Here is a 25,561-nt window from a genome sequence, read left to right as displayed (position 1 = left end):
CCCGGCTCCGCCTCTCCCAACCGCCTCCTCCAGGCCCCGCCCCTCCCCTCCAGGGCCCGCCCTTCGCGTCGGCGGAAGCGCGCTCCGCCACGTTCCGCCTCTCCCCTCCGAGCGGCCCCCTACTTCCGCTTCCGGTGCGGGCAGCGCGCGAGCGCAGCGGTGGGAGGCGGCGACGAGCCGGTGAGTGCAAGCAGCAGGCCCAGACCTCCTTCCTGGCTTTCGGGCGGGCGTCGGCATAGCTTCGCCCTAGCCTTGGCCTTTCCCTGAGCTGCTTTGAGCCTCTGCGGAGCCCCAGCCCCGACGGCCGCTGGCCCCGCACCCGCTCCGGCCTGCGGCGCCTCAGGCCGCACCCCTGCCCCCGCGGTGGGCCCAAACTCGCCGCATCGGATCCCGCCGCTTACCACAGGCCCCGCCTCCTTGTCAGAACCCTTAGCCCGAACCTCGAGGCCCGGGATCCCAGTCCAAACCCCTGGGCTCCGCCCCTGTCCGCAAGCCTTGCCCCAGAGCACAGCCCACCCCCTCCTGTCTGCCAGCTCCGCCTCCCTGATTCTCTACTCGGTTTCTCACCGCCTCATCTCCCCCCCCCGCCCCCGCCATTCAGATTTATCTGATCTTTATTTACAGCACCTCCCCACGTTCCCCCAGCTCCCCCAAGCATTGTCATCTTCCGTCCACGCCCTTCACCTGCCCTCCATCTCCACCCTCTCCCCATTCCCCCTCCTCCGCCCCATACCACTGCTCTGTTCCCATAAAGTCTTTTTTTCTTCATTTGCATTAATTCCTTACCCACACGGGTATCCCCAGTTCCGCTCCTCTCCCTGACTTGAACTACAGCCCCACCTGCTTAGGACCTGCCTCCGGACTTTACTTCACTCACTCACTCCTAACCTTCCAACAGCTTTCATCCTTGATTCTAGTGCCCGGAATCCAGGACACTCCTTTCCCAGGGATACTCACTCCAGAATATCCTGGGTGGGCGTGGGTTTCAGAAGCCCAAGGTACTGGATCAGAGTTGTCAGGAATATGCTCCAGCATCTGGCACACAGTTCTTCAGCCTCACTTCCCTTCCCTGAAGCTGGTGTTTGGGATGGGCTCTGTCACCAGCTTAGTTAGGTGACTGATTCTGCCTATACGGTTTTTACAACCCATCTGACACTCTCCTCTCCTCCCCCAGGTTGAGGCCCCCAGCTTGGCCTCACCACGATGTGGCACGAGGCTCGGAAGCATGAGCGGAAGCTTCGAGGCATGATGGTTGACTATAAGAAGAGGGCAGAGCGGCGGCGGGAGTACTATGAAAAGATCGTGAGTAAAAAAAAAAAAAAAAGAAAGAAAAGATCGTGAGTAACTGGCCTTGATCTGGGGTGGGACCTTCCCTGGAGGTCATCCTGGTGGGGTTTGGGCTAGGAAATGTGCCCAAACAAGAGCCCAGCTTTCCTCAGGGCTCTCCTCAGTATTTGGTTCTTGAGCATACCCGTGGGTAAAAACCAGAGGCATTTTCTTGGTTCTAGGCTATTGTCTTTTTTGGTGTGGCCTCAGAGTACAGAGCTGGTGTTAGCAGGAAGGAGGGAAGTTTTGTAACAGAGCAGTCTAGATAGAAGACTGACCACCTCCTGAAGGTTGTCTGTCTTCCTGTTGTATTTGCAGTGCTCAGAAAAGCTTAGCTGTTCTTGGAGGTTTGGCTTGGCACCCTGTGGGAGTGCCATCAGTATTCATTTAAGGGGACTGTGATCACTTTACTTTCCTGTTTGATGCTCCGTTTGCTTTTTTTTTTTTTAATTTTTTTTTAAAGATTTTATTTATTTATTTGACAGAGAGAGATCACAAATAGGCAGAGAGGCAGGCTCCCCGCCTAGCAGAGAGCCAGATTCGGGGGCTCGATCCCAGGACCCTTGGATCATGACCTGAGCCGAAGGCAAAGGCTTTAACCCACTGAGCCACCCAGGCGCCCCGCTTCAGTTGCTTTTAGAGAGAAGACCACACTCCATCCTGTGACCTAAAAGGCCCTTGTTGATCTGACCTCTGCTAGCCTCTCTGTGTCATCCTTGGGTAGCTCCCTTGGCCCTTTTTCCCCCTGTCACCATAGGGCATTGTGCCTGTCATGTCTCCCCTCACCTCTTTAACTCCTACTTGCCCTTAAGACCTCAGCTGGAAATGGCACTAGTGTACCAGGTTCAATTTTCTTGCTAGATGATACTAATATAGGTGTTCCTATTTACTGCTGTATCTCTGTTTTGGCCTCCTACCTGATCTCCTGGCCTTCATTCCTGCCCCTCTCCAATCCGTCCTCTTCAGCAGGGCTAGAGAGGTCTTTTCTCCCATCCAAGTACTAACCAGGCCCGACCCTGCTTAGCTTCCGAGATCAGACGAGATCGGGCTCGTTCAGGATGGTATGGCCGTAGACGAGAGGTCTTTTCTTTTCTTTTTTTTTTTTAAAGATTTTATTTATTTATTTGACAGAGAGAAATCACAAGTAGTCGGAGAGGCAGGCAGAGAGAGAGAGAGAGGGAAGCAGGCTCCCCGCTGAGCAGAGAGCCCGATGCGGGACTCGACCCCAGGACCCTGAGATCATGACCTGAGCCGAAGGCAGCGGCTTAACCCACTGAGCCACCCAGGCGCTCCGAGAGGTCTTTTCTAAAGCACAAGGCTGACCCTGTCCTTTCCTTGCTCTGAACTCCTCCAAGGCTCCCTAGTGCCCTCAATAAAAAGCCCAGGCTCCTCAACACATCCTTCAAGCCTCGACATGGTCTGGCTTTTTGCACTGCACACACACACACTGCCCCCTCCCACATCCCCCCCCATCCCCCGCCACCGCCAACTTAGACTCATGCCACTCTGCTTTCTGTCGCCTTCCTTTACTCCAGCCATCTAGCCTCCTTGTTATCTAGAGTGACTTTCTCTAATGCAAAAGATGGATAAAGAGTATCAGTTTAGCTCTCAGAATTACATAGGCACAGCGCCTTTGCATGCGCTCTTCCCATACTTGGGTAACTACGACTGCTCATCTCAGATCTCAGTCCTCAAGGAAGTCTTCCGTCATCCCCCATACTCAGTCAGGTGTCCCATATAAATGCCATTACAGCTCCATGTTCTTCTCCTTTGGAATTTAATACGTATATATCTAGTTCTGTTAAGACTGGGGACTAGTATTCAGGTCATCTTTGCGTCCTAAGCTTGGGGCCAACAAATACAGTTTGAAAGAGTAAATGAGTAAACTCACTAATAGTGAGTAGCAGTTACCGTTTTAATTGCTCCTTCCAGGCTCCTGGCTCTGTGAGAAGAGTTTTAGATGCGTGGTTTCTTGGAATCCTGAGAGTCCCCAGTGAAACAGAGGCTGCTATTACTGTAGGAAACGAATCTCTGAGAGCATCTCACTTGCCCTCTGTCTCCCAGGAAGGAACCACTGGGCTCAAGGCGAACCCCTCTCTGGTGGTGTTGGGAAAACTGCAGCATGACCGTGAGGGCAGGGCCCGGGTCTGGGCCTGTCCTAGTTGAGGCCCCGGCATGGGCTAGGAAAACAGTGTCTAGTAGGAAAGGGCTTCCGTGAGCTATAATGAGGGCTCACAGTGAGCTGGACCCAGTGCCCACAGCTTTGGGACTTCCGAGGCCTTCGAGCGGCATTGAGAGGTTGGGACCGGTCTCCATGTTAACGATGGTGCTGATGAAATCGGCCAGTGCTACTGAGCATATTTATGTGCTGACCGTTCTGTGCCAGGTGCTTGACAGGTGTTTACGCTTCATCAGAGCCTCACGGCAGCCTCGGGTTTGGTTCTTATTGACGTCCGTTTTACAGATGAGCGAACTGAGGCTCAGAAAGTCCTGGGCTACAGTCATGTAGCAAGAGGACATAGCTGGCATTCTCACCCAGACTCTGAACCCTGACCTCTTCTGGCACTTCACCTGGGCTTTCTGTTGCAAAAATAGAAGTTCTGAAAGGTGCAGTGACTTGTCCAAAGTGACACAGGCTGGAGGCAAAATAGTAAAATGCTTCAGTCTGCAGAGTTTGAGTCCTAGGGCTCTTTGTTCAAATTCCAGCTCTTCTGCTTTCGTACAGTGTGACCTTGGGGGAGTGACTGTCTGCTGGAGCCTGTTTCCTTTTTTGCATGTGAAATGATGTATCCTGAAGAGTTAGGTTTGGCTGAGAAGATAAAAGTTTCTTTCTTTTCCCCCCGAAGGCCCTGAAATAGCTGGCTCTGCTCAAGGACTATTTTGTTGTTCAGCTGAATGTGGACTCCCTTACTGTCGTTGGAGGGCTAAGAGGGCTGCTCAGACTCCAGCCATTGTCTCTACATTCCATCCAAGTGCTCATGCCAGTTTTTTGTTATTTTAAGATTTTATTGATTTATTTGACAGAGAGACAGGGAGAGAGGGAACATGAGTAGAGGGAGTAAGAAGGGGGAAACAGGCTTCCCGCTGAGTAGGAAGCTCAATGCGGGGCTCAGTTGCAGGACTATGGGATCATGTCCTGAGCCAAAGGCAGACACTTGACAACTGAACCACCCAGGCGCCCCTCATGCCAGTTTTAAGAAAGTTTCTAAATGTTTGCATCTAACACTTCCACTCATCCCACTGGCCGGAAAGTGGTCCCAGGCTCACGTATGGGTACAAAGGCGCCTGAGAGGCATAGGCTCTATCTTGGGTGGCCTTGCGCCACACATATCAGGAGTGTGTTACTGCTGAGGGAGGGGAAACAGAGGTTGGTTGCCAGCTACTGGTCTGCCTCAGATGGTGGGGGCCGTGCGCCTCCCTCGCAGGGTGGCTCGATGAGATGGGGCACATCCAACCTCAGCGTAGGCCTGCCTGGGGTGACTTGCTCGGTAAATGCTGGCTCTGGTTGCCACTGAAGTTCTTCCTACCTGATAAAGCGGGAATCTGTACGGTGTGGAGGAAAGAAGGCTGGAGCGGGGGCACTCTGGCTCTTGTTCTTGGTAGCTGGGAGCCTCCTGAGCTTTATTTTCCCCCTCGGGACAGTGGTGATCATCAGCCCTTCTCCCTGGGTGACAGGGAGGACTGGCAAGAACAAGAGCGGTGTCTGTGGGGCGCTGTGTGGTGTGGGCCCGTACAAGCCGCCGCTGTCCCCATGCGGGCGCGTGAGCAGCTTGCAGAGCGGAGCTGTCCTGTTGCTGGCAGTGGTTGAAGGCTGCTTTGAGGAGGGGATGGGGCGGCTCACATGGGCCTCGTCGTCTTGACGGGAGAGGAGGCTGTGGGGCGAGCATTGGGGAAGCCGAGGTAGTTCAGGGCAGGCTGAGTGGGTGGTCCGCACAAGGCTGGCTTCCCGCCTCCTGATTTGTCCTTGGTGCCAGCTCTCTCCCCTGGCTAAGCCTGGTTCTGTTGTTCCCCTTGTCCTTGTCACCTTTCTTCTTTAATCAATGGTTTGGATAAAGAATTCCCTGTTGATAAGAAAATGGGCAATAAATAGTTCTCAGTTCAAGCCTGTCCTCGAGAAAACCCCAGGCTGACCCACCCCCCTCTACCCCCACCACTGCCCAGCCTGAGTCAGACATTCCCCTGGGCTCTCCCATCGTAGCACTGTCCACTCTGGGTCATCACTATCCGGGGTGGGGGCAGTCTGTCCCCAGCCCTGGACTATGAGCGGTGAGAGTAGGGCTGGGGCTGTGTCTGTCACTGCCGTGGCCCTAGCATGGGGCCTAGCCCGTGGTGGGTGCCTGTTTATCAAATGAATGAATGAAAGAGTCTGAGAACTCTTCTGACGCTGTCTGATCCTGGAGGCAGGATAGGCCAGTGGTTAAGAACGGACTTCGGGTGTCGCAGAGGTATTTGTACACCCCATGTTCCCTGCCCTGTTACTCAAACTAGCCAAGATGGGGAAACAACCTAACTGCTCATCGACTGAAGAAGTGGTGGACGAGGTGGTTTGTCTGTACGGTGGGATATTGTTCAGCCTCGGAAAAAGGTATCCTGTCACATGCTGCCACGTGGAGGAGCAGTGGAGACATCATGCCCAGTGAAATCAACCAGGCACCAAAAAAAAAAAAGAAGATGCAAGATACCACCTATAGGAGGTTTCTGAAGTAGTCGTGCCCTTAGTAACAGGAAATAGAAGGGGGGCTGCTGGGGTGGGGGAGGAGAAGAGGGTAGTCCTTCACTGGCTGTGGAGTTTCATTTTTGCAAGATGGAGAAGTTCTAGAGATAAGCCGCCCTGCAGGGTGCATGTACCTTGATGCGACCCTATGGTACCCTTAGCAGTGGCGAACATATGGGGTGCCTGGGGGGCTTAGGTGGTCCGTTGAACATTTGCCTTCAGCTCAGGTCCTGGTCCCAGGGTCCTGGGTTCGAACCCTACGTGGGGCTCCCTGCTTAGCAGGGAATCTGCTCCTGCCTCTGCCCGTGCTCTATCAGATAATCAAATAAAATCTATTTACTTCTTTATTTATTTGACAGAGAGAGAGAGAGAGACTGTGAGAGGGAACACAAGCAGGGGAAGTGGGAGAGAGAGAAGCAGGCTTCCAGCTGAGCAGGGAGCCTGATGCAAGGGGCTCGATTGCAGGACCCTGGGATCATGACCTGAGCTGAAGGCAGACCTTTAACAGCTGAGCTACACAGGCGCCCTTAAATAAGATCTTTTTTTAAAAAAAGTAGTTAACATGGTAGATTTTCTATCATATACCTTTCACCAAAGTTAAAAAAAAAATTACTGAAAACAAACAAACAGTGGATTCCTATGGGTCAGGCCCATTTGGGTTCAAATCCTAATGGTGTGTGTCACTGGCATGATTTCAAGCAAGTCAGCCACACTGCTCAGTTTCCTCTTCAGGAACACTGATCACCTTTGTCCTGTGCTTGAGAAGTTTGAGAAAATTTACAAAACAACAGGTCAGGGCCTGGCTTTTAGGACAGTTCATTGGCTTTTCCAGAATCTTCCAGCAGAGCCAGGCCCTGGACGTGGATTTTTACTCCTAGCCTGATGTGTTTTCTTTCCTGCGGTTGCTGGCACGGCCAGTGGCTTCCCTGTACCAGGCAGTGTCCGTATTGCAAGAAGTGTCCCCCGATAGCTGTGGGACCTGGGCACTGGGCCGCAGCGGCCCCAGGGGCCTGAGGGAGTCTTGGCCAGGGGCTGTCACGGGGCTGAGGGAGGGAAGTGAGGTTTGGGACAAGCAGTTGGATTCCCACAGCACCACCCCTGCTGGACCCTGTGGCCTTGGGCGGATCCCCCTCAGCTGAGTGGGAACAGCCTGGTGCCTGGCGAGTGCAGGAGGGACACGGCATTAGCTGTGGTCCTCTGTGCCTGTCCTCTGCTCTTTGCTGGTGGGCGGGGGAGGCATTGAGGACGTGCGGGGTTTTGGGAACTTGATGCTGGTGGGTTTGGGGTGGGGCTCAGGCTCCTCATCTGTCAGGGTTCATTCTCTCTTCCCTTCAGCCCGTGTTCCTGAGCGCCTGCTGTGGGGCGGGTCTGCTCTGGGCACAGCACAGCAGGTCTGCTCCGGGCACAGGGAGTACAGTGGTGAGCAGAGAGCGGTGATCCCTGTCTGTGGAAGTTACGTTCTGGGGTGAGGGATGACTGGTAAATGAATGGGAGATGGGAAATGGGGTGGTGGCTGGTGTTGTGAAGAGAGCAGGTGGGGTTAAGGAGAGATTGCGAGTAAGTATGGGCTTGTGCAGGGAGCTACTTAGAGTTGATGAGGAAGGCTTCTAGAAAGAGATCTGAAGTAAGCCAGAGGGCAGCCACCTGCCTGAGCTTTGCAGGCCAGGGGAAGAGTGAGCACAGAGGTTCCGAGTGGAGCATGGGTGCAGTGGCCCTGGAGTGGCGTGGAGGCTGGTGCGCCTGGGGCAGAGCTGGGAGAGAGGAGTCAGAGAGTGGTGTGGCCTGACAGGTTTTAGCAGAAACCCCCCTGCCCAGGCCCTGTGTGGGAGATGAACTGTGGAGGGCGGGCTGGCAGCGGGGAGCCCTGGAGGAGGCTGCCAAATGGCCTGGACGAGAGGACAGGCTGGCCGGACTAGGGCGTGGGGAGGAGGCCTTGGACCCTGGGGAGGCCTTGCCTGCAGCTTGGCCAGCTTTCAGTGGGTGGCAGCAGTCCTTCTTGTGGCTTTTGTGGGTTTCTCTGATGTGGCCCGCAGCAGGAGCCCAGCCAGGGTCCGGGACTCAGAAGGCTCAGCCGTGGGAGCACTGGTGGTAGATTTCATCCATTTCTGACACGCCTGAAATTGTGAGCTCCATACAAGGGCTTGGGCTGGAGGAGCATAGACTCGGGACATTGTCCTCTATGTTGGGGCTTTCTTAACAGCTTTGTTTTTTTTTAAAGATTTTATTTCTTGGGGCACCTGGGTGGCTCAGTTGGTAGCTGCCTTTGGCTCTTGTCATGATTCCAGGGTCCTGGGATCAAGTCCCGCATGGGGCTCTCTGCTCAGCAGAGATCTTGGTTCTCCCTCTCCCTCTACCTGCCTCTCTACTTACTTGTGCTCTCTATCTTTCTGCCAAATAAATAAATAAAATCTTTTTTTTTTTAAGATTTTATTTATTTATTTGATAGACAGAGATCACAAGTAGGCAGAGAGACAGGCAGAGATAGAGAGGGAAGCAGGCTCCCTGCCGAGCAAAGAGCCTGATGTGGGGCTTGATCCCAGAACTCTGGGATCATGACCTGAGCTGAAGGCAGAGGCTTTAACCCACTGAGATACCCAGTTGCCCCAAATAAAATCTTTTAAAAAAAAGATTTTATTTTTTTGACAGAGAAATCACAAGTAGGCAGAGAGGCAGGTAGAGGGACTCCCTGCTGAGCAGGCTTGATCCCAGGACCCTGAGATCATGATCTGAGCCTAAGGCAGAGGCTCAGCCACTAGCCGCGCAGGCGCCCCTCTTAACAGCTTTATTGAGATATAGTTCACCTAGTGTATGATTCAGGGGTTTTCAGAATATTCACAGCATGGTGCATCCGTCACCACAGCCTAATTTTAGAAAATTTCCATAATCCCCAAAAGAACTCCATTCCCATTAGCAGTCAGTCCCCCCAACTTTCCTGCCCTGGCCAGGCACTCATCCCTCTACTTTCTGTCTCTCTGGATTTGCCTGTTCTGGATGTTTCCCAGAAATGGAGTCATACAGCACGGGGCCTTCTGTGACTGACCGCTTTCACTGAGCACCGTTTTCATGGTCCGTCCCTGTTGTAGCACGTGTCAGTTCCTCACTCCTCGTTATTGACAAGGTTTTGGGGTCTAAATCTGGCTCGTTTGGGTTATCGGCCATCCATTGATGGCCACGTGATTGTTTCCATCTTTCAGCCATGGTGAGTCGTGCTGCTTGAGTATCCGGGTACAAGTATTTGAATATCTGTTTTCGGTTCCGGCGGGTGTATCCCTGGGAGTGGAATTGCTGGGTCTTATGGAAGTTCTTTGTTTAACCATTGAAGAGCTCAGTTTCTGCATGTTCCTGTCAACTCTGTTAACGTCTGTCCTTTTCAGTTTTTGCTGTCCTCATGAGTGTGAAGTGGTGTCTTGTGGTTCCCGTTGGCATTTCTCTGATCGTTAATGATCCTGATCATCTTTGCCTGTGCTCATGTGGGCCCGGTGTCTTAGAGGCCAGGCTAAGCCAGAGGGCTCACGCCTGGCTCTGAATGAGTGACCTGGGGTGGGGGTGGGGAGGTGAAGATTTGGGGGATCATATTTTTGGGGCAGAAGATCTTGGTATGGGCTGTACAGAAGGTTGGGCCAGAGCTCAGAGCCTTTCTTCACCATCTCACGGTCCCCCGTTCCTAGAGCTGAGGTGGCCCCCGTGAGTGTGGCCACCCCCCTGCAGGTTAGTTTACCTCTGAGGCCCAGCCCACTTGACGGTCAGTGGTGAGCTCGCTGCTTAGCTGGGTTTTGCAGGGCTGGAGCTCAGCACGGTGGTGACGTCTGCCTTGTCTCTTCCCGCAGAAGAAGGACCCAGCGCAGTTCCTGCAGGTGCATGGCCGAGCATGCAAGGTGCACCTGGACTCCGCAGTCGCCCTGGCCGCCGAGAGCCCCGTCAACATGTGAGGCCAAGAAGAAGGCCGGGGTGGTGTCTGTGTCTCAGGGTTGGAGGCCAGAAGGGACTGGGGTGTGGAGAGACATGTGGGGAATCGGGCAAGGAAGGCTTGACCTGCATGAGGAGCTGACAGTGGCCCAGGGAGAGCGGGCAGGGGTTGGGATGCAGTATGCAGGGGAGCTCAGGGGACTTAGATGGGAACGGGTGGGGCTGGGGCCACAGGCCCAGATGAAGTGGCAAGTGTGTTGGCAGAGGGGATGTTTCAGGGTGACCAGGGCTTAACAAGTGGCCCTGGGATCTGGTCTGAGTTTCCCACTTCTGCTTGGTTCTGAGAAATAGGGCCCCAAGTTTCCTATTCAGGCCAGGAGCCTTAAATGTGGATTCAGGTGTATTAGTGACATAAGAAACTGAGAAGTCGAGGGTGAGGTTGGGACCCATGGCCTGGAAAATCACAGGGAACTGAGGGCTAGGCTCCCAAGCTTGGGGTGACAGGGAACAGGTGTGGGCACTGGGGAACTTCAACTCCTTGCTCCCCATTTCAGGATGCCCTGGCAGGGGGACACCAACAACATGATTGACCGCTTCGATGTCCGTGCCCACCTTGATCACATCCCCGACTACACGCCCCCGCTGCTTACCACCATGTAAGAGCCCCCCCAGGCCTTGCCAGGCAGCCTGAGCTGCCTGCTTCCCCACCTTTTCCCAAGCCTTTGCTTGTCTGTCCCCTTCCTGGAAAGGAGGTATGTCAGCGGGGAGCCTCCCAGCCTGAGCCAGGCTCCTCCTCCCCTACTCCTGCTGGCTTGGGGTGGGGCTTTCCCTTTTCCTCTGATCTCAAGACCTTGACATCCCCACAAGCTCCCCAGAACAGGAGTCAGATGAGCGGAAATGTAACTACGAGCGCTACCGAGGCCTGGTGCAGAACGACTTCGCTGGCAGTGAGTGAGCTGGGGCATGGCGAGCGGGTTGGGCGTCCGTGGATGTGGGGAGACCACTTTTACTCCAGTGCTTTCTCCTACGGGACCTGGGGGTTTGCTCCCCGCTCTTTTTCTCTCAGGCCTCCATCTCTGGACCAGTATAGGTGTGTCTCCTGAGTGAGATGGTCCTGCGGAGGTCACTTCCATATCCCACACCTTCTGCCTCTCTGGCCTTTTGTCCTAAAAAGTTAGGGAAGATAGCAGGAGCACACTATTTCACTCTGCGTGTTTCCCCCAGCCTGTTTGGGTCAGAATGTCATTTCTGAAGAGGAAATTTCTTTTAGGAATTGTTCAGGAATATTTAGAGTTTGGCAGTCTGCCAAACGATTGTATGGGTGGGTGTCGTTCTCTGAGCCATCACCGTGTTGCTTCACAAATGAGAAAATGGAGGCTCACAGTTTTCCTCACTCTGGGCTTGCCCAGGGAATTTCAGAACCTGGACCTTTTAGTCAGTGTTAAGTATCTCGTCACATCTGCACAGCCCCTAGCAGTCACACCCATTTTATGGATGGGGGCATTGAGGCTCAGGAATTGGTGGGAACATCGTGTCCGAGGATCTGGGATTCTCGCCCCACCCTTAACCACTGCTGCCTCCTGATGGATAGCTCCAAGCTTTAGCTTAGTCCTGAGGACTGAGACTTCCCTTCCCAGGGTTTCCTTGTTGAGTTAAAGAGAAGATGGGCCACACAAGGCCCTTAGCCTGGCGGGTCTTGCTCTCCTCCCAGAGAAGGGTGGTCATGATGGTTTCTGTCCCCCGGGTTGGTTGTAAGTTTCCGGTGAGGGGTGCATGAATCTCTGGCCCTGAGCCTGGTGCTGTCAGCCCCTGCTGTGTGTTTGCAGTTCCCGCGTCTTTCTGTTTCGAAGATGACTGTCTTGGTGTCTCCGATACCAAAGCTTGCCAAAATCCTAGCAACCAGCCAGGCGTTAGAATCAGGGAAGTTTATCGTCTTCGCTATTGGTGCTATTCTTGCCTTCACCCAGGCCTACAGGGGTACTTGGCCACAGAGCCAGGGGTTTCCTTAGTTCCGTCTGACTTTGCGTTCATTCCTTGCCGCCGCTCCTGAGCACCTGTGGTGTGTCGGGCCCCCCCTTCCCGGGGTTGGCGGGCTCACTGGGGAGAGGGCAGCTGCCACACAGTCACCAGTGTGGCTGGTGATTGCAGGCTGAGGAGGCGTTCTCACGGATGGTGGGCTCTTTTCGGAGGTGCTTGACAGAGGTGGGGGTCGGGGAAGAGTGGGGAGGCGCTCTAGTGAGGAGATGGGGGCCGCAGAAGAGGCAGGTGGGAGGATGGGCATAGGCAGCCTGTGGGGCTGGAGCAGGGAGAAAGAGGCATCTGGTGTGAGACAGGCCAGCTGGGCCCTCTCCCGGGTTTTGTATGCCCCAGCAGGAGCTGGACGAGGGTAGGGAGTGCTGCGGGAGCAAGGGACGGTGCTCCCCGTCCAGCCCCCTAGCCTGACTTCACACATGGAAAAGACCCGCAGAGGGAAGGGGACTTGCCTGAGGCCCCGCAGCCAGTCAGGCCCATGCGTTTCATTGCAGGGAAGACTAGGGAAGGCTCGGATACAGCGTCGAGCTCCCCATGTTAGGTGTTGTGGGTAAACGAGAGCCTAGATGGCTTCAAACACGTGTAGTTGAAGCTGAGTCGCAGAGAGGCCTGTGGTGGAAGGGCCCCTGCAGTCCCGGTGACATCTGGCGCTCAGAAGTTTGCAGGTCTGAAGTATCTGACCAGAGGCCTCCCTTACAGGGTTAATCGTTGCGTTGCCCCTGTGCCAAGAGCTCGCTCTTCCAGGGCTCCCCGTTTACAGAAAGGAAACAAGCCAGAGAGAACTTAACTGCCCCCGCCCCCCGCCACCAGTCACCACGGCCACGTGGTGGGTCCTCCTATGGTCTCTGTGTCCTCCGCACGCCATCTGTAGTGCTGTGCCCGCCAGTGACTCTGCGCCTGGCTGAACTGGGGTTGTACCTGCCCTCCTACCCCTCTCTGCCTTCTTGTGTCACTGCCTCTGCCCTCACTCTGACCCCCTGCCTCTCCCCTTGCTGCAGTCTCGGAGGAGCAGTGTCTGTACCAGATCTACATTGACGAGCTGTACGGAGGCCTCCAGAGACCCAGTGAGGATGAGAAGAAGAAGTGAGTTGACGTCTGGGGGCATGAAGGCATAGGGGGAGGCAGGGGGACAGTGAGCCCAACTAGGGCACCACCTGCTCCAGCTTATCCACCTCGGCGTTCCCATAGTCTGGGCCAGCGTGTGGTCCATAATAAGTGCTCACTTAATAAACACTTAGAGGAGGAAGTGGTGCCCGAGGGATCGGATTTCCTGAGAAGCCTCTGCATTGCTTTTGTAGCTTGGGGTACGGTAGGAGGTGAAGTTGGTCGAGCTGGCCCTGGGGTGATCCAGGCCCGGGTTTGCATCCTGCCTATGAGGACCCCGTTGCTGAGCTGCAGTGTGGCTAGCTCGCAACCCCCATTCCCGCAGTGGATGGAGCTTGTGGGTTGTTTGTCCTATGCCTGCCCTGTGTGGGCTCGTCTGCAGGTGGCGTCACTCTGGAGAGGGGGTGTCTCTGGGCTGTGTCCCTGGAGGAACAGCAGTGTGGGGGGGGGTGACAGGCCTGTAGGTGGAGCCGCCTCTGGCTCAGGGAGGTCCCTGGCGGGCAGTCTCCCTTCTCTCTTTGTTCCTTCTGCCGGGGTGGCCCTGTCCTCCTGTGGGGCAGTGCTCAGCCCTCCTGTCCATAGCAGTGCTGGAGCACGACTGCTTCCCTCCTGCTGCCCAGCCTTCCCCTTTGAGCATGAGCTCTTGTTGCCCTCCTTCATCTGGGATTTGCACGGATGTTGTGGAAGCTTCTCGATGACTGATGCCTACCCATGAGCCCACTTTCATGATGAGGCTGACACTTGAGGGACATCTGGGAACGTTGACTAAATTAATTTAGCAACATGCGTGCTTGAGGCCGCTCATCTGTTCTGGGTAAAGCTGGGCCATACTGTTACCCAGGATAATTCTGGGTCTTGCCCTCTTGAGCTCAGTCTGCCAGGGGGAGAGATCTGTTCCCGGACAGTCATGACTCCATGTGGGTACGGCTGAGGAGCTCAGGATGGTGCTTGACCCTGCCTGGGGGGACAGCTTCCTGGAGACCCTGGAGCTGGAGCTTGGAGGAAGATGGAGGGGCCAGTGCGAGGCAGGTGCAGAAGGTTCTAGGCTGAGGGAGAGCATGTGTGAGGGGCCAGAGGCAAGGGCGCCCTCAAGAGGCTGGAGCTTGGGAAGTCCATATGCTCTCAAGTCTTGGTTCTGGGCTGCGTCCTGCCTGGGGCCCTCCTGGCTCATGGGCTCCCCCGCCCCAGGCTGGCGGAAAAGAAGGCCTCCATTGGCTACACTTATGAAGACAGCACCGTGGCCGAGGTAGAGAAGGCGGCGGAGAAGCCAGAGGAGGAGGAGTCACCAGCCGAGGAGGAGAGCAACTCGGACGAAGATGAGGTCATCCCCGACATCGGTGGGGTCCCCTCTCTGCCCTCCCCAACCCCGCAGTCCCTGGGCATCGTTTTTGTGTCTCGTTCCTCACCCTCTGTGGGGCGCCCCGCACTGACGAGCCCCGTCTCTCCCGTCCCTGCTCTGGGGCACTCCAGCCTCGGCTGTCCTCCCAGTCCTCACTCGTGTGCTCCTCTGTGCCGGCCTCCCTCTCTGTCTCTCTCCTCTCTCATTTCTAGGACACTGCTTTTATGATATTGTCCCCACCTGGGTTCTGTCTCCGTTCTCTTCTGCTTGGGTCAGCCTTTCTGTCTTCCTCTTTTTCTGTCTCCTCTGGAGAGCAAGTGTTCATTCAGTTGCAGAATCATCCCCTCCCCACCCACTGCCGTTCTCCCCCTACCCAAATACCCATGGCTCCAGCCATCCACCTGTCTTCCCCGCCTCCTGTCAGCCCACTGCTGCTTATCACACATCCGGAACGTGTCCATTCCGCCTTCCACTTACTCATAGTACATTTAGGTCCTGAACACCTGTGACCACCGCCCCCATCTCCTACCCACCCACACCTGCCTCCCAGTCCGTCCCCATCTGCACATCGTACATCGCTCTGTCCACTGGTCTCACCTATCCATCCTGATGCTCACTTGGGCCCTCATTCGTCACATCTTCTCTCCCCCAACCCCCCACCGCCCCTGCCGTTGGTCGTGCTCCCCTCCGGCCAAGCCCTATGCCAGCCTGGGGATGCCAAGATGAGCTGACTTGTTCCCTGCCTGCAGAGACCTCCAGTCTGGTGGGCATCTCCCCTGTGCCCCTATCTCCCGGGGCGCTGCCCCTTCTCCCCAGTCCTCTCGCTCGGCTTTGGCCTCTGACAGCGTTTCTCTTGGTGCAGACGTGGAGGTGGATGTGGACGAACTGAACCAGGAGCAGGTGGCAGATCTCAACAAGCAGGCCACGACCTATGGCATGGCCGACGGCGACTTCGTCAGGTGAGGCCTGCAGGCTGGTGTTCCTCCATGCTCGAGGCCTGGCGTCCGTCGTTAACCCTGCTGTGGATGGCCGCCTCCCTCCTCAGCACTAGTGCTTCACACACACAGGCTCCTGAGCTCCTGGGATAGGTGCTGAGCACCAGGCTTTGCCGCTGCACAAACAGGCTGAGCACAGCGCCATGTGTCTGTCCTGTGGCCCTCTGATCCCTAAGAGCTCCCGGAGCTCCTGGGCCTGGTAGACAGCACCCCCTGGTGGAGAGGAGGCTCCATTGACTGGCCCTTTCCCTGGGCCATACCCTGTGCAGATCCTATACAGCCGCCCTGGTGGACAGGGTATCCAGTGTGAATCTGGGGGATCCCATCTGAACCCAGAACCCTCCATGAGGGCCCTGGCACTAGGGCAGCCGGAGTCCTTACCTCAGCCACAAGGTCCTATCTTTCTGTTCCTCTGCTCCTTAGCCTGCACACACTGCCCCAACGCAGCCTCCGTGCCTCCTCCCTCCCAAGCCTCCTCTCTGCCGTCAGACTTCTTTTTTTTTAAAGATTTTATGTATTTATTTGACAGAGAGAAATCACAAGTAGATGGAGAGGCAGGCCGAGAGAGAGAGGGAAGCAGGCTCCCTGCTGAGCAGAGAGCCTGATGTGGGACTCGATACCAGGACCCTGAGATCATGACCTGAGCTGAAGGCAGTGGCTTAACCCACTGAGCCACCCAGGCGCCCCTTTTTTTTCTTTCTTTCTTTTTTTTTTTTTTTTAAAGATTTTATGTATCGCCGTCAGACTTCCCCACCGCTACCTGCCTCTGGCTCTGCTGGCGTCTGTGTTGCTTATTCCCTGTGGTTTCTCCTCAGTCCCCTGACATTCCTATTGAAAGCTGCAGCAGCTCCGCCCGTCCCCCGGTCCTTTTTCCCCTATCTGCAATGTATCTTCCTGACCAGGTTTTCACTGTTTAACTTACTACTTGTCACGTTGCCTGGGTCGTTATCTTCTTCCAGAACCTAGACCCACGAGGGCCAGGATTTTTGTTTTCAGTAATGAATCCTCAGTCCGCACAATAGCGCCGCATGCAGTAGCTGCTCAGTAATAGCGCTGAACGAAGCAGAGACCCCAGGGTGGCATGGGATCTCGGTCTTCCAGTGACAGTTCTGCCTGTGGCCTGCCCCCCCTCCGTTATGACCCCCTCCCTTCCTCTACAGGATGCTCCGGAAAGACAAGGAGGAGGCAGAGGCTATCAAGCATGCCAAGGCCCTTGAGGAAGAGAAGGCCATGTACTCGGTGAGGGCTTGGCCAGCGTGGGGGGCGGGACGAGCATGGCTCAGGGAGGCACATCCCTCACCAGCAGGGTGTCCACTCTTCTCCAGGGCCGCCGCTCCCGGCGCCAGCGAAGGGAGTTTCGGGAGAAGCGACTGAGGGGCCGGAAGATCAGCCCACCCAGGTAGAGTGAGCTCTCCCCTCTGCCCCTGCCCTTCCAGCCTCATTCAGGGCTCTGGGGGAGGGGCTGGGGTTCACGGAGACTCTTTAGGGTCAGGCTTGGACTTGTGAGCAGAGTCTTCCTGGTAGGGCAGGAAACGGGGAAGGTTTAGGGTAGGGATGGCCTCGTGGACACCCTGCCCTGCCAGCCACTCCCCTCACCCTTCTGGACTTGGACTCTTGCCAGGTGTCCCAGGCACCAATGTGGAGGTGGTGTGGGGTAGCTGAAGAGGAGGGCAGAGTCAAGGGGAACAGCCCTGTCCCTGAAGTCCTTCCTGGTTCTCCTCCTGGGCCATGTCCTTGTCAGATTTGGGGCAAATGACTTCCCTCGAGTTTCAGTTTCCTCCTTTGGAAAAAGTACTGTGATCTCCAAGGATTGGGGCGCACCAGGGTCCACTTTGAGGTCTGGAGCAGGTTGGGAGGAGGTGGCCTGTTGTGGCACAGAGTCTGCCCAGGTCAAGTGGCCTCCAGACGAGCCTGCCTCTGCCTGTCAGCCCTGGAGGCTGAGTGCAAACTCATGCCTCTTTGCTCCCCCGCCTCCAGGCAGGGAGAGTCCCTGAGGGTAGCTGTGGGCCTTAAGCAGCCTGGTGTGGGCTCAGGGCTTGGTGTGGGGTCCGGGAAAGCTGCACTGGTTGTTGCTGTCATCCTCCTCCCCATAGGGGTGCAGTCAGTGTAGCACATAAAGGTGCAGGCTCGGGGCCACAGGGCCTGGCTGGGGAGCCCAGCTTTTTGATTTAAGAGCTGTGTGACGCTGGGCAAGTGATTCCTCTGTTCTGGGCCTCGGTATCCTGAGCTCTGAGCTGTGAATGACCCCCGAGAGTTGTCATGAAGGGCGTCTGTGTTCATAGAAGTGAGGTACTCAGTACCTGGCACGCAGTGAGCATCTGAGACACTGCAGCGCTTCTGGTTTTACCATCGCTCTCATGAACCAGCTGGGATCCAGGTCACAGGACCAGGGACTTGGAATGGCAGGAGGGATGCTGCACTCTGGGGTTCCGAGCCCAAGCAGGACTCAGGCTCCTGGAGTCTGTTGCCCAGGGTCGGGAGGGGCCCAGGACATTGTTTGCGGGGTGTGGCCGACGTCCCTGCTTTGCACAGATCAGAGATGGGTAGGCAGAGGGATCAAGGTAGGGCCTAAAACCTGGCTAGCAGCCCCCTACTCACAGTGCCCAGTATCTGCCCTTGGGCTCCTTGGTTGGGTGAGTGGAACCAGTTCTTCACCCACTCGGATCCCAAGCCCCTATTTGTCCTACTCCGCTTTTCTTTCCATAGCTATGCCCGCCGAGACAGCCCTACCTACGATCCCTATAAACGGTGAGTTCCAGGGCCCAAGGAGGGGCAGCCAGCAAACCTGGTGGAGGGGCAGGGCCGGGGGTGGGGGGGTCAGTGGTTCTCAGCACCCGCTGTCATTTGTGGGTCTGGATCGTTATTCTGATTTCCAAAATGTTATTCTGCTTTCTCGGTGTTTTTTTCTTTAAATGTGAACTTTTTTTTCTGAATTAAACACAATGTAGTCATATATTAAAAATGAGCAAGCATGGCAAAAAGTCTGTCAGAGAAATCAGAGATGTCTTTGATCTAAACTCCCAGAAATAAGCAGTGAGAGATTCTGCACACGAGGGCCTGGCCTCGCACACATGTGTCTCCAGGGTGTGGGAGCGATGGGGCATGGGCCTTGAAGAGGGACAGATGTCAGCCTAAACCTGGTACCCTCTTCAGAATGCGGTGGGAGGAACCTGCCGCCCTGGGCTCTTAGGAGGACAGGAGACGAGACGGGTACCTCTGGGTACAAGGTCAGTGTAGGTAGACACTCAATCTGAGGACATGGGTACTTTCTTTTTATAACAATGGAATTGTGCCATGCTTAACAGTGTAGAACTTGCTTGATGGATGTCTGTGTTGAAGTGATCCTCCCAGGTTAAATCTGCAGATCTGCTCATTCTTCTTTTTTATATATATATATATTTTATATATTATAATATATATTATATTATATTATATTTATATATTTATATATATATATATATATATATATATAAAGATTTAATTATATAACAGGCAGAGAGTCAGGCTTTGAGCCAGGGGGAAGCAGGCTCCCTGCCGAGCAGAGAGCCTGATGCGGGGCTTGATCCCAGGACCCTGAGATCATGACCTAAGCTGAAGGCAGAGGCTTAACCCACCGAGCCACCCAGGCACCCCTGCTCATTATTCTTTAATAGTTAACACAAAATTAGTACAGCCACCCAGGCACCCCTGCTCATTATTCTTTAATAGTTAACACGAAATTAGTACAACTCGTTGTCGCTCTCTTTTCTTGCATATTTTGCTGAGGCTCTGTGGCTGAGTTAAGCCCTTGCATAGCTGGGTTCCTTTCTGCCCTTCAGCCAGGTGTGTTGGTGCTGGGTGTCCGACAGTGCTCATTTGTGGGGCTCTGCACCATGTGTGTCAGCCTGTGGACTCCCAGAGAGCTGGACAGCTGAGTCCTCTCTTCCCTGCTCCATAGGTCACCCTCTGAGTCCAGCTCTGAGTCCCGCTCCCGTTCCCGCTCCCCGACCCCAGGCCGTGAAGAGAAGATCACGTTCATCACCAGTTTTGGGGGCAGCGATGAGGAGGCAGCTGCGGCTGCAGCGGCAGCAGCCGCATCAGGGGCCACCACAGGGAAGCCCCCCGCACCCCCCCAGCCCGGCGGCCCCGCACCGGGACGTAATGCCAGCGCCCGGTCGGTAACACTCACGCTGCCCGCCCTACGCCCCGGCCACTATGGGAGGGGACGCGGGGCAGTGGGGGGCCCTGGCCCAGGCCCGTGCTGACCGGCCCTCCGTGCCCCGCCTGCAGCCGCCGCTCCTCCTCTTCCTCCTCCTCCTCCTCTTCCGCCTCGAGGACCTCCAGCTCCCGCTCCAGCTCCCGTTCCAGCTCCCGCTCCCGCCGAGGTGGGGGCTACTACCGCTCAGGCCGCCATGCGCGCTCCCGTTCCCGTTCCTGGTCCCGCTCTCGGTCCCGTTCCCGGCGCTATTCACGTTCCCGGAGCCGCGGCCGGCGGCACTCTGGCGGGGGCTCCCGAGATGGACACCGGTACTCCCGCTCGCCTGCCCGGCGCGGTGGTTATGGGCCCCGGCGCAGAAGCAGGTGTGTGGCGCTGATGTATGGGGGGGCCTGGGGGAGGGCACAGCCCTGGGTCAGTCAGACCTGGCTCTGAGGGAGGGGAATGGGCCCACTGCCAGTGTGTGAGGAAGCACTCGGTTTGCAGGGGAGATGTGCCTCACCCCGACTCCTCCCATGTGGTGATGAGGGCTGGAGCACAGCTACGTTCTGAGGGGACTGAGCTGGTCCTCCCTGGGAGGGGGGCTGCGCGGTTCCCTGGGGAGGTGTAGAGAGGTATGTGGACACTCCAGCGTGTCCTGGGGCTTGTAGTAGGGACCTGGCTGGCCTCCAGGGCTGGGTTGCTCCCTCTGCGGTAGAGAGATGCTGCAGGCAGGGTAGGAAACGAGTTCCCTGAGGAATGGAGCGGCCTTCCTGGGCTCTCCCTTGGTGGGATCGGGGTTGCCTCATGTCGGTGTGGCTCAGTGGGTGAACCTGGCTTCAAATCCTGACCCTGCTCAGAAATTTCCTGGTTCTTCCTGTGTAAAGGAAGGATAGTGTTCCCTTTGTGGAGTCGTTGTGAAGGTGTGACAAGTGATGCACGTGAGTGCTGGGTACAGGGCCTAGTGTTGGGCAGGTGCCACTGCTACCAGCCTTGTCTCTTGTCGCCTGCATCTCAGCGTCAGTTCCTACAGGGCCTGGCAGGTAAAATAAAGGGACCAGGTGGGCCTGGATGGACTGGGGCACATGTGTCCCCTCTAGTCGGGTTGTCAGCTAGCTGTGCAGTGGCAGGCCCGGTGTTGTCCTGGCTTGTTTTCTCAAGAGAAGTTGAGAGTCCCCTTTTAAAAGGTAGTTCATTTTGTCAACATCGCACACAAATTTGAGTTTTGTAAAAACTTGGTTAGTCCCGGTAGAATCTGTGTGTGGCCTAGACTTGGCTTCCAGCTTGTTCTTTGTAGCCTGACACAGGGCTACCACAGGAGAAAGGCTGGGCACGGGAGGGGGCCTGGCCCCATCTCGAACATCAGCCTGGGGGTGAGCCCTTGCCAAGAAGTGCCCAGCATCCCAAACAGAGAGAAGATGGGACTGCATGTGCCCCAGCTGGGTCTCGTGGGTCTGTGCTGTAGGTGGGTGGAAAGAGTGGGCAAGGGGGTGGTCCCCACTGGACCCCAGCAAGGTGAGGAGTGTGCTGGGGGTGTGGGTGAGGTCACAGCCCCTGGTAGCCTGGAGCTGGGCACCATGTGTAGAAAAGGGGCGCTGGTCAGCCGGGTCACATCCCAGGGGAGCAGGGGAGTGTGTCTCCTGAGTGAAAAGCAGGAGCTGTCTCTGGGTGGTTGTATCTGGAGGGTGAGCTCCGTGTAGATGCAGATCGAGGCCAGGGAGCAGCCAGGGTGGTTACACCTGGAGCTTCCACAGGGCCCAGGGGGAGGGCCATAGTTTCTGAGCCAGGCTGGGGGTGTGTAGAGGGGGTTCCCAGCTCCTCACGGCTCCCCACACCCTGCCGTGCCCCTAGGAGCCGCTCCCGCTCCGGGGACCGGTACCGGCGGGGCGGCCGGGGTCCCCGGCACCACAGCAGTAGCCGCAGCCGCAGCAGCTGGTCCCTCAGCCCATCCCGCAGCCGCAGCCTGAGCCGTAGCCGCAGCCCCAGCCCCAGCCGCAGCCGCAGCCCCAGCCGCAGCCGCAGCCGCAGCCAGAGCCACTCGCCATCGCCCCCGAGGGAGAAGCTGACCAGGCCGGCGGCGTCCCCCGCTGTGGGCGAGAAGCTGAAAAAGTGAGCTGGGGCAGGGCTGCAGGAGGAGAGCGGGCAGCCTCGGGGAAGGTTCTTGGAAGAGAGCTTCTGCTCTTGGAAGACAGCTTGGTCCTCTGCTCTTGGAAGAGAGCTTGGTCCTGCCTCTGGAGGGGTCTGAGGGGACATGGCTCCGTCCTGAGGGATCCGAAAGGGACATGATCCCTCCCTGTGGGCGGTGGTGAAGTGGTTTGGGGTCAGAGGTGGCAGCTACCCTTTCTTCCTCCCAGGACCGAACCTGCCGCTGGTAAAGAGACAGGAGCTGCCAAAGTCAGTAAGAATTTGGAACTCGCCCGTCTAATTCCCGCCAGCAGCAGTGCCCGAGAGCTGGGCCCGGTGGGCCTGCAGGGGGGGGCCTGGGGGGGGGGCCGGGAGATCCAGCCCTGGGGTTGAAGCGGGCCGGGAATGCTCTGACCTGTGAGGTCTGTGTCCTCCTCCCCTCCTCACTGTCCACTGGGGCTCCAGCTATCCCCAGGCCTCTCAGACGCTTGTGGGGGGTGTCTGCGGCCAATTCTTGCTCCCCACGTGTCCCTACAAATCCCAGGCTCTTGGATGAGGTGGGTGGTAGGAGCTCCGGACACCCACCCCCTCTCCCGTCTCTTCTCCCCCTTCCCCAGCCCAAGCTGACACCGCAGGAGAAGCTGAAGCTGAGGATGCAGAAAGCACTGAACAGGCAGTGTATGTCTCCCCACCCCACCCCGTCCCTGGTCTCCGCGCCTCTGCCCACCAGCCTAGCCTGGGGGCCTTGCCCGCTCCCGGCCAGGCAAGCGTCAGCACAGTGGCACTCTGGGGGAGATTCAGTGTGCATGCCCTTCCCCTGCTAAGTGCTGTGGCCATCTGGTTGGTCTTTCTGGCTTCAGTCTTGCTGTCTTTGAAGGGGGGGTACTTTTGGGGGTACCCCTCGACCACCATGACGTCTCTCCTTCCCCGCAGTCAAGGCGGATAAGAAGGCGGCCCAGGAGAAGATGATCCAGCAGGAGCATGAGCGGCAGGTAAGGTGAGGGCCGGGCCCGGGGCCGGGTGCCAGCCGGCCCGCCCTCATGGCCACATCCGCCCAACAGGAACGGGAGGACGAGCTTCGAGCCATGGCCCGCAAGATCCGCATGAAGTAAGACGATCATGGTTCCCATATCTGGGTCGCGGCCCCCCACTTTTGGGCTGCCCTCCTTTTCCCTACACCTCACTCCTAGCCCTGCTGCCTACTCCAGCCCTCAGGTGGGAAAAGGTCCGAGTGCCGATCTGGCCTTGTCGGCCTCTGGCTTTGGCTGTCATGGCTCCTCCCAGCTGTGCTGGCCAGGATGCACGGGGCCTTTGTGTTCTCCTCTCTGGCTTCCCTCGTTGGGGGGCCCTCCCCAACCATCCTGTCTGGAGTAGCACCTCATGCCCCGCCATCCTCCCAGTCTGCCGTGTTTTTTCAGAGCGCTGACCTCCATCTGGCATGCCCTGCTTTGTTTCCTTGCTTGTGGGTGATGTCACTTGAGATGGACGAGTGGGCAGGTCTGACTGCGAGGTTCTTGCCATGCGCCCAGCCCCCAGATCAGAGGTGGTGTTCAGCAGGCTGGTTCCGTGACAGCTTCTACCTGCTCCCCTTCTGTTTCTCGGCTCTTAACTACAAAGGGGCCGGGCTCGCATCCTAGACCAGGCAGCCGTGGCGTCCGGTCCTGGCTCTGCCTGTCTGTGACCTTGGGCCCCCAGGGTGGGCGCTGGCCCTCTCAGGCCTCACTTCATCCTTTGCAGCCGGGATAGACCTTGATGACGACCTAGCAGGGTAGCTGGGGCGTGACCTGCTCTGAGAGCGCAGGCCTACTCGGGCGGTGGGCAGAAATGGAGACCTGAGTGCTCAGTGCTGCGAGGAGGGCCTGTCCATCAGCAACAAGGCCGTGTCTCCAGCTGCTTGTCGGTCCTCATGAGCTCACGAGCAGCCTCGTTTCTCTGAGCCGAGGCTCCTTCCTCTTCCTCTCCTGGGGTCCCTGCTGCCTGGCTTCCTGCGTGGGGCCCCACATGTTGGCAGGCTGTTGCTTGTCTCATCACTGTGCTCGGTGCACACGCATCATGTGCTGGGCCTCAGGGTGCGGCCTGCCTCCATCAGCTGGGAAAGCGGGCACCCGGGGACTCGGCACTGTGGTCAGTCGGAGCTGGATTCTGAGCCTGCCTCCGCTCACCACAAGCTTTCGTGTCTGCGCCTCCGTTTGCTCGTCTGCTAAATGGGGATGGAATAGTTGTCCCCGCTCACAGGCTGTTGGGCAGATTCAGACGGATCCAGGTCAGGCAAGCACAAGGGGCCCAGTAAATATAGCCCTTGGGGTCACAAGTCCCGGGCATCCTGACAAAGGCCAATGAAGCACTTAGTGCGTGGGTCCCTGTGTTTGAGACTACCTGAGTGTGACGGGAGAAGGTTGAACTTTCCAGCTCAATCCCGCGTCTGTTCAGCACGCCTTTCAAAGCAAAGCTGGCTGAGAGCTCAGTCCCATTCTCCCCAGCCGGTATTCCTCTGAGCCCAGTGCTCTCGTGTCCGAACAAGGACAGCAGCACTGCCTGCATCTTGACTCTGCTACTTGGGCCGGGATGTTGGAAGCACCTGCTCTGGCCAGACAACCAGCCTCGCCCTTCAGTTCAGTGTTCTCATCACATGCTCATGCGTGCTCCTGCCTCTCTTTCCCTCTGCAGGGAGCGGGAACGTAGAGAGAAGGAGCGAGAAGAATGGGAACGCCAGTACAGCCGACAGAGCCGCTCACCCTCCCCCCGTTACAGTGAGTATCTCTACAGCCACTTGGCCGGGAGCGCTAGACTCCGAAATTGGGCTGCAGGAAACCTGGTACATTTTCCGCCGTGGTTTTCCGTGGGTTAGTATTCTTAAGACACGCGCATCAATGTGATAGCTTAGACACAGGGAACGGCAGGCTTTAGAAGCAGTGCTCCTTGCGGGGTCCTGGGTGCTGAGGGGAGGGGACTGGCTGCAGCCCGGGAGCCTGGTCCCTGAGCATCGGCTTTGTTCTCTTAATTTTCCAGGTCGAGAATACAGCTCTTCCCGAAGGTAAGCCAGCCTACCAGCTCCCTGGAAGATGACCTTGTCCCTGCCCTGATTCTTCCATCTCCACCTGGCAGCCCTTCTGTGGCCTCAACCCTTGTTAATGTTCCTCCCTCTGCAACACACTCCCCCATCGCCACCGTTCCAGGGGTCACAAGTTTGTGTGTGTGCATACCATGTGGCTGCTTCCTCCCAGCCCTCATGGCACCCCTCTTTCTCTCTCCAGGCGCTCAAGGTCCCGATCTCGAAGTCCCCATTATCGACATTAGGCTGAAGTGTGGGGGGCAGGGAGATGGGGGGGGTGAGGGCTCAGGCTGTGATGCTGCTGGTTTGATCTCTAATGAAATAAAATCACTCATTATTTAATTCCCTTGACCTGGGCTCGGTGTCCTCTGTGTGGTCTGGCCAGCAGAGGCGGCTGGGGAGGGAGCTGGCTCAGTGATGGGAGCCAACACTAGGAGCCTCTGTGGCAAGTCCTGCCCCAACGTGGGTGTCTGGGTGGCGGCTCCTGGGTCAGCAGCACCGTTCCCGCCATAGCTCAGTGGAGGCAGGGGCCCACTCCGGGCTTAGCCAGGAAGGACCCAGCACCCAGCATGTAGAGGCTGGGCCGGGACTTTGCCCAGAGGCCTCTGGTGACAGGTCCAGGCTTCTCCCCACCCTCGCCTCGGCCCCTGCCCTGGCCTCGCCCACACTGGGAACCGGGAGCACGGCTTTCTGTGCCAGTCCTGCTGTGCCCGGGGCCCTGGGGGCTGGCCTTTCCCCTCCCCCTCTCCAAACCGGTCTGTCCAGCCGTCCACCCCAAGGAGGGAAGCCACCCGCC

The 25,561-nt window shown here is 56.9% G+C and overlaps 1 protein-coding gene across 2 annotated transcripts; it reads left to right on the top strand.

The window, feature by feature from the left end:
• Positions 1–110: 110 nt before the first annotated feature.
• CLASRP (CLK4 associating serine/arginine rich protein) lies at positions 111–25,116 on the top strand. 2 transcript variants are annotated; one of them, XM_059382176.1, is made up of 21 exons: positions 111–180; positions 1,175–1,302; positions 9,868–9,965; positions 10,501–10,602; positions 10,814–10,893; positions 12,976–13,060; positions 14,270–14,418; positions 15,283–15,379; positions 16,576–16,654; positions 16,741–16,814; positions 18,122–18,163; positions 19,353–19,568; positions 19,685–19,975; positions 21,441–21,698; positions 21,944–21,983; positions 22,331–22,391; positions 22,647–22,705; positions 22,775–22,821; positions 24,381–24,463; positions 24,723–24,747; positions 24,968–25,116. In XM_059382176.1, exons 2-21 carry the CDS (start codon positions 1,204–1,206, stop codon positions 25,008–25,010), a joined length of 2,028 nt encoding a protein of 675 aa, XP_059238159.1. In that variant the 5' UTR covers positions 111–180; positions 1,175–1,203; the 3' UTR covers positions 25,011–25,116. The 2 variants fall into 2 exon arrangements, with proteins under 2 accessions (XP_059238159.1, XP_059238160.1); XM_059382177.1 differs by lacking the exons at positions 24,381–24,463; positions 24,723–24,747; positions 24,968–25,116 and having other exon boundaries at positions 21,944–21,987.
• The last annotated feature ends 445 nt before the right edge of the window (positions 25,117–25,561 follow it).

This window comes from Mustela nigripes, chromosome 17, assembly GCF_022355385.1.
Source record: "Mustela nigripes isolate SB6536 chromosome 17, MUSNIG.SB6536, whole genome shotgun sequence".
Lineage (NCBI taxonomy): Eukaryota > Metazoa > Chordata > Mammalia > Carnivora > Mustelidae > Mustela > Mustela nigripes.
The sequence above is the reverse complement of the archived record's forward strand: the minus strand, read 5'-3'. Positions and strand labels throughout refer to the sequence as shown.

Coding starts and splice junctions, on each gene's coding strand:
- CLASRP (XM_059382176.1), top strand. CDS start 1,204: ATGTGGCACGAGGCTCGGAAGCATGAGCGGAAGCTTCGAGGCATGATG. Junction 22,392..22,646: donor GAAAGCACTGAACAGGCAGT/GTATGTCTCCCC, acceptor CCTTCCCCGCAG/TCAAGGCGGATAAGAAGGCG. Junction 22,706..22,774: donor AGCAGGAGCATGAGCGGCAG/GTAAGGTGAGGG, acceptor TCCGCCCAACAG/GAACGGGAGGACGAGCTTCG.